The sequence below is a fragment of the Cryptomeria japonica genome, chromosome 9, assembly GCF_030272615.1.
Source record: "Cryptomeria japonica chromosome 9, Sugi_1.0, whole genome shotgun sequence".
NCBI classification, from domain to species: Eukaryota; Viridiplantae; Streptophyta; class Pinopsida; order Cupressales; family Cupressaceae; genus Cryptomeria; species Cryptomeria japonica.
Window position 1 is genome coordinate 234612781 of NC_081413.1, and position 10846 is coordinate 234623626.

General features: G+C 36.0%; 1 protein-coding gene across 1 annotated transcript; it reads left to right on the forward strand.

Annotated features, from left to right (window-relative positions):
* Positions 1–6777: 6777 nt before the first annotated feature.
* Positions 6778–10174, forward strand: LOC131076972 (receptor-like protein kinase HSL1). Its single transcript, XM_059211245.1, has 2 exons — positions 6778–9542; positions 9638–10174. The coding sequence occupies exons 1-2, from the start codon at positions 6800–6802 to the stop codon at positions 10051–10053; spliced, it is 3159 nt and encodes a 1052-aa protein (XP_059067228.1). The 5' UTR covers positions 6778–6799; the 3' UTR covers positions 10054–10174.
* The last annotated feature ends 672 nt before the right edge of the window (positions 10175–10846 follow it).

Consider the following 10846-nt stretch of genomic DNA (forward strand, 5'->3'; position numbering starts at 1 on the left):
ATCCATTGCTCGATGATGGGAAGGTGCTGGAACAATTGGTGATGGAAGAGGAACCAATGGATCATCGCGCCCATAGTTTCTAACCCTGTCGCTCAATTTTGCTCTTGGCCTATCCTGGGGCATGCCTCTCCCAACCCCCTGAAAAGATCTAATATCAAAGTAATTGGACTTTTTGCCCAATTCAAATTCTGCCCATAATTTCTTCAAAAAATACATTGGGACCTCATGATTGGAGTGTGGTGGATGGTCAAAGACCATCCACCACCTCTCCTGAAAGTGGCTAGCAATTCCCGGGTGCCTACACCATCGAATAGAGATCCATGGCTTCTTTGGATCTATCTCTTCACCCATCTTAGGGTTCACAAAATATTTTTTCAAATCTATTTTTGTTATTTTTAAATCATTAACTTGTTTGTATGTGAGGCCATCTACGTAAAATGCACGCAATCCCTCACACCAACTACGATAACTATCTAACTCACTATCTAATGCTTGCACAGACTATACAATGCCTTGCATACTATCTGAAACACATAACAACTAAGGGGGTGGATGAGGCTCATGCCTAATAGTGTGAATATCTCTAATCAGAGCATCAATATTTGTCCTAATTGTCTGTCGCAACTGCTCTGGTGGAGGTGGAGGTGGAGGTGGAGGTGGAGGTGGAGGGGGTGGAGGTGGAGGTGGTACTATACCTAATAGCTCATCTATCTCAAACTCATCCATCATGTGAAAATAATCTGCATATATATACAAACATGAAAATTTACAATTACAATTACAAACATGAAAATTTACAATTACAAACTTAAAATTTTCAATTACAATTACAAGCATTAAATTTTTGATTACTTTTATAGGATTTTACATAGATTGTTACAAATAGGGATTAATCGAAAATTTATAAAAGACATTTAAGGGAATAATTATTAGGATTATGATCTTTTTAGTAGAGCATATGTATTGGTTATTCTTATTTGTAGAAGCTCACTTCATCAATGTTCGACAAGATATATGAAGGGTTGATCATAAAACTACATAGTTTTTTAAAGTTGAAGGTGCACTTGGGCTTTAGATGATCTTCCATGACTTGTAAAGTCAAAGGAGGTGGTCTAAAACCAAGCATATAATTATTTTAAATTTTATAAAATCATTATGCTCAATCAATTTGGGAAATATAAAAATAATATCCAATCTCTTTACTATTATAATTAAACTAGTCCCTTTTGTTTGTCGATGTGAGTGTTCCCTTTCTAATTTTAAATTACAAACTTGAAAATTTACAATTACAATTACAAACATGAGGAGGCATCATAGGTTTCTCTATTCATCCTTTTGTGGTAAATTTAGAAAGGGATGACTATGATTTTTTTGTAAAATGGTATCTTCATAAGTTTTAGGTGGTTTAATCATTTTCCTTTTATGTATGGAGTCATACCTAAACTAGAAACACTAGAAAATATATAATCTTGGTGTAACATCATTGACCATGTAGGAGTGATTTGATCTAGTATCAAGATCATGATTCTATGTGTATTGCATTGGATATTGATTTCCCCCACACACTTTGGAATAGACTTTAGGAGATCCATGGAGACCCTCATATCTCTCCATTCCTAGAGGATCCTATTGTAGATTGTTTCATTCCCTTTGTAGATGAAGATCACATACCCTTCGATGGTGATACTTAAGAGGAAATTCATTATATCATATTAAATAATTTATTTACTTAAGATCAACTTTTATTTACATATTAAATAATTTTCAAAATATATTTTAATTATGTACATCAATTATATCAATTAGAATAAACATTTGGTAATGAAATACAAGCAATTATCATAAAAAATTTAGAATCAATTCATTCTAAATGTAAAATGATACATACACATATAAATATATAATTAGTTTTTTAATTTAATATATACTTGGCAAAAAAAATTTATATAGACATGTAAATTTTTAAGTAATTTAGTGGGGTTTATAATTAAACCTATCCAAGAAAATTTGTCATATATTAGAATACATAACTCATCTACCCTATATAGACACCACCCTCAACTCTCCCTTCTTGTTGGTTCTTATTTTACTATTTCAATTAATGCTTTCACATAATATAATACATTCACTTCCAACACACACTCTACTATTTTCATGTGCTTTCACATAATATAATACATTCACTTCCAACACACTCTACTATAATACATTCACTTCCAACACACACTCTACAAATATTGCTACAATAAGATTGCAATACCTCAAACTCTTGATGTACACCTTCTATTTATACTTTCTTGCTTTCCATTTGAGGCAAGTAGGTCACTAAGTCCAATCCTTTCGAGAAATCAACAAACATTTCTTAGACAACCCTACCTTGATTCTCCCTTAACAATTTTCATGTCCATAATTAAAAGGAGTCTTAAGATCCATTTTCATAAGCCTACATTAATAATGAACATAATTAGGTTGAAGAAAAACCCCTCTTAGATAAAAAAATTTGCCTCCATACTTGTCTCAAGCATCATAGGTAGTTGGGAGCTTATTCATAATTCTTAGTAACATGTGATGGATTATAAACATATTCCCACCATTACATATTCCCACCATTGTGCAAACTATGCACTAAAGAATTACAAGGTGATTAGTGCCTAGTGATAGATATTGGTATAACAAATTACATTTTATTACAAATTGGTATAAGATAAACCAGATAATTATAACATACACTTTCATGGCCTACCCTTATATTGACATGTATGAAAACATAATGATGTAGTGATTGTATTAGTTGATATCCACTTGTAGCCTAGACAATTCCTACACTATCTACAATGACCCATTTCTAATCATAGCCAATCCTCTTGATCATGCAAAAAAATGGGCGACCATGCCCTATACATGAGGTCTTAATTATTAGTTGTTATCATTAAGACCAACACTAACACTACCCTCAATGGTCTTCCACCATACTTGTATAGGCCTTAGTTCAATACTCTAACCAATATATTTTTGACACATTATGATGCAATGATGGTGCATAATCTTGAGAGGTCACCTAAACACAATGACATGGATAAAATTCAGGGGCTCCTCAACATTTCCCTCACTATATTCTATGCCTCTCTAATGCCAATCCCTTTTACTCATTTGCATTCTTCATTCTTGATGTGGATTTGGCCATGTGTGTATGATTGTGCCATTTACATTTTGAATGTAAATCTTTCAGTTTTACTTTGATCTTATTTTAGATGCTTCATTTGTTTCATTGTATGCCCCTGAGTGTTTATTGTTTTCTTAGTTTGATATATGTTTTGTGATTGCTTTGGACCCATGATGTGTTGGATCGCCTTATGGTTATTTGTAATTTTGTAGTTACATTGAGATGAATGATGATCTATTATACCTTTGCTGATTATGATAGACTGAAAACCAAAAAAAACTAAATTTAACTCTAAAAGCTCCAATCAAAAACTAAATATATGTTCCATTTGATACAACTCTGCTAGGAAAAACACTGATCACTAAGCACCATTTAATTTAGGGTTTAGGGTTTAGGGTTTAGGGTTAATGTAGGGTTTAGGGTTAATCAACCAAGATAGTCAAATTTAGGGTTACTCAACCAAGATAGTCAAATTTAGGGTTAATCAACCAAGATAGTCAGATTTCTCCTGGGACTTGTTCATTTTTTTCTATTTAGCGTTTAGTGTTCTTTTTTCTATTCAGGGTTTATTGTCTATTTTTTGCATCTAATGTTTATTGTTCATTTTTCTGTTTAGGGTTTATTGTCTATTTTTTGTGTCTAATGTTTATTCATTTTTCTGTTCAAGGTTTATTGTCTATTTTTTGCATCTAATGTTTACTGTTCATTTACGTTTTTGTTTTTTGTTTTTTGTTTTTTTCCTACGGTTTAAATACTATTCATGTTTTTTGCAATATTTGAAAACTGAAAACTATTTTAAACATGAAATAAAAGACGATTTTCAAACTTTAAAACATAAAAATTAAAAAATAACAATACATTAACATTTTTTTATGAAAAACAATAAAAATAAATAAAATAGAATATAAAAAATAAAGCTAAATACCTGGAAGGAGGTAAAAGTGGTCTAGGGGGTCAGCTGAGGTGAAAAAAATGGGTACCCGTGCTCCTCAGAAACGCCTACCCATTTTTCAAACAGTAAAAATGATGGGAAAATGGTAAAAAAAAAAATATACATTTAAAAAATGGATGCCCATTTTTTCAAATCGGGTGCCCGATTTGAAATAAATGGGCATCTATTTAGCTTCGGGCACTTGTTTCTAAACGAACGCCCTTTTTTTGTTGGCTCGAGAACCCAAAGCTAAACGAGTGCCCAATTTGTTCGTTTCTAGCGGGCTCATTTCCCAACCCGTGGACTTCCGCAGGATTGGGACCCAACTCTGTATGTTTACCCAACAATCTCTCCTCAATTCACCACCACTCTTTTTTAATGCAAACACCACATCGACACCCAAATTACATGAATATAATACCTATTTATACAATTCATCAACCTTGACTACAAGGTCGGACAAACCTTCAACCCTTAATTACAAAATTGCATCACATGATACATAAATAAACCACCAGACCAATACACTGCATTAGATGACATAGCGTGGACTTAAATTAAGTCCTTGAACACGCAACACCACCAAAAATCTCACCAAGATCAACCGCAACACATTACACCATCAGAAATATGCATAACACAAAGAATATCACTAGATCAACAAAATCACCAATACTGCACACAATGATCAATGCAGACCACCAAAAAAATAAAACATGATCATGAAACACCAAAAAGAACATTAGAACCATCTGTGATAGTTGCACCAACACCACTTATTCAAATCTTCATCAATCAATACACTAACACTCAAGAACGCTTAACAACAACAATTTAGACTAGAAAGATAACTTGCGAAGCACTAGATCATGAAACATTGAAAATGAAGATACACACAAACATCCAAAACATTCTCCCAAATCCACAACCAAATATATGAACATACTGGAGCACAATAGACCAAATACCAGAATCTGCCAACTACTGAACACAGAAGAACAATTTTCAAACTAGAATCCACAACTCAACCAAATAATGAAGTACAGATACTAGAGTTACTTCACCACTGAACAACAAATCCTCATCACCAAAACAAATCAATTCTCTGTAATTGTCAGAACACCAAACACAGGAATATGTTGACATCAATGAGAACAACATATCCTAGTAGCAACAATATCCAACACACTTAACGTGTGAAACCCTAAATTTTGAAATAGCTTCTTTAAAATTCCTCCAAAGCGATCATTTTTCTTATTGTAATTTAATTTTTGAAAAATATGTCAACAATCATACTTTGCTAGATCTCTCTTTCTTCTCATTCTTTCTCAACTATTTCTTTCACTTTTCAATTGTGGTTCCTTCTTCAATGATAGCATAATTTTGCTTATAATTAGAAAAGGAGATTGGAGGAACACCAATAATACTTTGAGAAACTTCAATTTGGCTCTAAAAAAAATATGTGCGCTTGGAAATGAATCTTATGTGATACATTCAACATATTATCAGTGTCGATAGAAAATATCAATATCTCATAGAAGAAGCGATCATAGCAATTGAAATTTTTGACAAAGGAGGATAGGAAGTTATTTACAATCTTTAAGGAAACAAAGATGCCTATATAATCCAACTTAAAATCAAACAAATTAATAAAAATAAAGAAGACATATAATTCCTTTTGAAAATTCATAGTAAAATGTTAAATTAAATATTTGATCAATAACTATACCAAAAATTAAATTATATATTATAATAACACATATCAATATCGATTTAAATTGTTTTAAAAAAATAAAAAATGAAAACTTTCCACTTATCCAATAAGCAATTTTTTTATTTTATTGTTATCAAGTCAAGATGAGAAGAGAAGTGTTATAATGCTAGTAAGGATTTGAAGGAACGACTGATAAAAAAAAAGTAACACAAGTTCTGGTCTAAATAAGTGGAAAGAAAGATATAATCTAGTGGTGCATGAGTTGAAAGTTTTGATGAGCCTCAACAATCTAAATTGTATCTAGTTTGTCTACTTGATTCTTGTTTTGTCAGATCATATTTTATTATTTTGTTTGTTAGTCTCTTTATATTGTATTAGTACAATTGATGTTATGTTTTTTATCTTTTTGTTTTGATGCTGTAACAAAAGGTTTGGGACCATTTTCCCACTTTATCTTATTAAAAATAATTTAATTTTTAAAATATTAAAAAAATTAAATTAATTTAATGACCATTTTCCCACTTTATCTCATTAAAAACCAACTTAACTTTTCGAAATGTTAAAAAGAAAAATTAATTCAATTTTATAAACTGCTAGTGACTTTGGATATGATTTGGAATTGATATTAATTGTATAAACGTCTAATAGAGGTAGTTGGATTTTCTCTTACAAGAGGAAAGACCTGGACTCTTTCAAAGTCAAGACGACTGAGACATTTTCGGGTCATTCACGTTTCCGCACTTTACAATGCGCATGTCTCGAAGTGCGCACCACGAAATTGCTTCAAATATTCCTTTGACAAAATTTGGAAATTTCGTTGTTCGCACAAATCTCAGTTCTGATTTGTACCAAGCTTGCATCATCACTGACGTGAGAAGGAAAAATAACTTATCGACAATCCTTTAAATGTGAAAGCACTTCCCCAGGATTTTCTACGCAGCGAGCTTTTTTGTGATTGTAATTTAATTTTACGAGACACAGGACAGCAATCATGGTCAGCCCAGCTCTCGCCCTCTTTTCACTAATTCTCAACTACTTACTTTTGCTCCCCCATTGCGCTTCTCTTTCACATGATGGCGAAATTTTGCTGCAAATCAGAAAGGGAGATTGGAGGGACAGCAGCAATGCTTTGAGCAACTGGAATGAGTCTCACCAAAGTCCATGCGCTTGGAAAGGAATCTCCTGTGATAAATTCAACACCGTTACGGCTGTTGATCTCACCGGTGATTCCATTTCTGGCAACTTGACTTCTGCTATATGTGGTCTTCCCAATCTCAGAGTGTTGACTCTCCAAGCCAATTCTTTCAGCGGTCCCTTCCCACGTGCCCTCCTGCTTTGCAAGCGTTTGCGGAAGCTCGATTTGTCACTGAATCAGTTCGCTGGAACGCTAACCAGTCATATCTCCCAATTGAGTGAATTGAGGGTCCTGAATTTATCATACAATGCTTTCAGTGGCTCCATTCCTCTAACCTTTGGAATGCTGCCAAAGCTGGAAGCTCTCTTCTTCCACGGAAATAGTTTAAGTGGGCCCTTCCCTAGGTTTGTCGGGAATTTGAAGTCCCTAACGAACTTCACGATTGGCAGTAATCCTCTGCGCCCTGGCGAGATGCCAACTGAGCTTGCCAATTTAAATCAGTTGCAAGAGTTAGGGCTAGATAACTGCAGCCTTGTAGGCAGAATCCCAAAAATTTTGGGCAATTTAACGCAGCTGAGGTCGTTGGACATTTCGCAGAATCATCTGTCGGGAGTTATCCCGACTTTCCTGGGCAATTTAACACAGCTGAAGTCGTTGTGTTTGTGGCAGAACAATCTCTGGGGCGATATCCCGGCATCCTTGGGCAATCTAACGCAGCTGGAGGAGTTGGATATGTCACAGAATCAACTCAGGGGTGATATTCCGACCAGCTTAATGGCTCTCTCAAATTTGAGAATACTGTATCTCAATGAGAACAACTTGTCTGGACGAATTCCGGCGACCATTGACAAACTGACGAGCTTATCCAGCTTGGACTTTTGTGCCAATCAGCTTCACGGCACAATTCCTCAAGCGATTGCCAATCTTACAAATCTGAATCTTCTTCAACTGTGTTCCAACCGGCTCACCGGGACGATACCAGCTCAGCTCGGAAAGCTACGTTACTTGAGTAACTTGATGCTCTACGACAACAAGCTCAATGGCTGGTTGCCCCAGAATTTGGGTACGTACTCAAACCTCATTGTAGTTGATCTGACGAGAAGCGGGTTGGAGGGCCCTCTGCCAAAGAATCTGTGCATGGGAGGAGTGTTGTATGGCTTCGAAACCACCTCAAACAATTTCAGCGGTTCTCTACCCTCTTCCTTTGAAGACTGTAAATCTCTACGGTATCTGTACGTCGACAACAACCAGCTGAGCGGCGAGATTCCTACGGGGCTATGGGGTGCAGTCAACCTCCAGGGATTGTTTTTAAACAACAATAAGTTCCAAGGCAAGATTTCACCTGCAATTGGCCAAGCGAAGTTCCTGAGTCGATTGAAGATAAGCAACAACCGGTTCGAAGGAAGAATCCCTGCGCAAGTTGGACAGCTGACAAATCTTCTGATATTTGAAGCTAGCAACAACCGCTTGTCAGGCCCCATTCCCCCCGAGCTCCGGAGCTTAATTCTGGTAAATATTCTTAAGCTTGACCATAATTTTCTGTCAAATGAGATTCCCAAGGACGTAATGTCGCTAAAGAAACTCAGTCAGCTCAATTTGGGTCACAATCAACTTACAGGCAAAATCCCTGCATTGTTGATGAGAGACATGAATAGTCTGGATTTGTCCAACAATTTACTTTCTGGAGGGGTTCCTCCCGAGTTGGGACTATTGAAACTGGATTCTTTCAATGTTTCCAACAATCACTTGTCTGGACGCATTCCCGACAGTTTCGACAATCCCGCTTACAAGAAGAGCTTTCTGGGCAACCCGATCCTATGCGGAGGTCGGAATTTGATGCTACCTTCGTGTTCGTCTCCGTACAAGTTGCCACCTCAGAGTTTGGCTACTATCCTGTTGCCACCTTTACTTATAGTAGCCGTGACCTTGGGCTGCCTTTATATGCGTCTCTCGTCTTTCAGGAAGCCACGTGACGGGCCATCGTGGAAGATGACGCCGTTCCATTCGACAGAAATGGACGAGAGATACATCGTCCGCAATTTGAAGGAGAGTAACGTGATTGGATCTGGAGGTGCCGGAAAAGTTTACAAGGTCATTCTACAGAACGGGCAAGCAGTAGCGGTAAAGAAGATCCGGAACATCAACAGATCGGTTGGAAATTTCAAGAGAAAAGGTGACGACGAAGAATATAAAATGGTGGAAGTGGAGGTGGATACTTTGGGATTCATCCGGCACACCAACATCTTGAAGCTTCTCTGTTGCATTTCAAGTGAAGAATCAGATTTCAAGCTCTTGGTATACGAGTTTATGCCCAATGGCAGCTTGTTCGACCGTCTGCACAGTGGCCCAGGACCACAAATGGCGGGGGAATGGCCGATACGTTATAAGATCGCTCTTGGTGCAGCTCGTGGGCTTCGTTATATGCATCATGATTGCTGCCCTCCAATATTGCACAGGGATGTGAAATCCAGTAACATCTTGCTGGACGCGGATTTGGAGGCCAAAATTGCAGATTTTGGCGTATCCAGATTGCTTGATAGCTTGGGCAAAGATCATTCAGTGTCTGGCTATGTGGGCTCGCACGGATATATAGCGCCAGGTAAGAAGAGTTTCTCTCCTCAAATTCTCATATAATTTTTTTCCTGCACAAATTATTTGATTTTTCCTTTCCCTTCACGAAAATCTGGTGCATAGAATATGCGGATAGGCTAAAGGTGAACGAGAAGAGCGATGTATACAGCTTCGGAGTGGTGTTATTAGAGCTAGTCACCGGTATGAAAGCTACGGGTGAGGCGGAATATGGAGAGGACGGAGACATCGTGGATTGGGTACGCAACACGATATGCATGGGCGGGGGAAAGACGGAAGTGCTGGATGAACGCACGGTTGAAGATAGTTGCATAGAACAAATGTTATGGGTATTACATGTGGGTTTGGTTTGTACGAACAGAGTGCCATATCAGCGGCCATCCATGAGAGAAGTGCTGGACAGGTTACAGGCATGCGGCGGGGACAATCGCAAGCAGACAGTTGTGCGTCTGGAAAGAATTTCCAGTAGCCTCTCGGAGAGTGAGAACGAAATGGTTTACTTTTCAGATCAACCGAGCTAGAAAACAGTGTTGCCTTTTGACGTCTGATCTTACTTGGACTTGTTTTGTCTTATAATGAAAAAAAGCATATGAGCGTTTAACACGCTTGCAATGTAGGAATATAAGAATAGGACAGTTCTCAGCGGTCAGCTTGTATCAATTTAAATGTCTATTTAGTTTTAATTTATACTAGCAATTGCACCCTTGTTGTGCATTGCGTACGTTCATCAAACTTTTTATAAAGTTTGAAATTGTATGGATATAGTACATATAAAATAATAGAATATGGATTGGATTTTACTCCTAATTGATAGGAATGCAATTATAAATAATTGTTTTGTTTAGATTAGTTTTGTTTACTTTTTTTTTCTTCAATGAAATAGAGTTGATTTTACTAGAAAAAAGATTAATATATTAATTTTGTTATATATATGCTTAAATATCAAATACGGATCATCACAATATAAAAATCTTGTGAAAAATAATTTTAGATGCATATTTTATTTAATACACTATTTGATAATTTTCAGACACTGTTAATAAAAGTATCTTGGGATGTAATAGAAAATATGGATCATCACAATATATAGCATCTTATGAAAAAACAATTTCATATGCATGATTGAATCAATCCACTTGTAGATAGTTTTGACACTGTTTATAAAAGAAAAAAGATGAAATTGAAGATGTTGGGAAATTAATTCCTAGTTATGATGTTGAATGTTACATAAATGGTGTCATTGTTGAAAATTGAAATTGAGGCTTCTATTAAATAAAAATAATATTTGATCTTGAAGCCTATTTCCCTAAACTA

What these genes read in the sequence shown, in the direction of transcription:
- LOC131076972 (XM_059211245.1), top strand. Translation starts at nt 6,800, where the DNA reads ATGGTCAGCCCAGCTCTCGCCCTCTTTTCACTAATTCTCAACTACTTA. An exon ending in GCACGGATATATAGCGCCAG is followed by an intron (nt 9,543 to 9,637) that starts GTAAGAAGAGTT and finishes TCTGGTGCATAG; the next exon opens with AATATGCGGATAGGCTAAAG.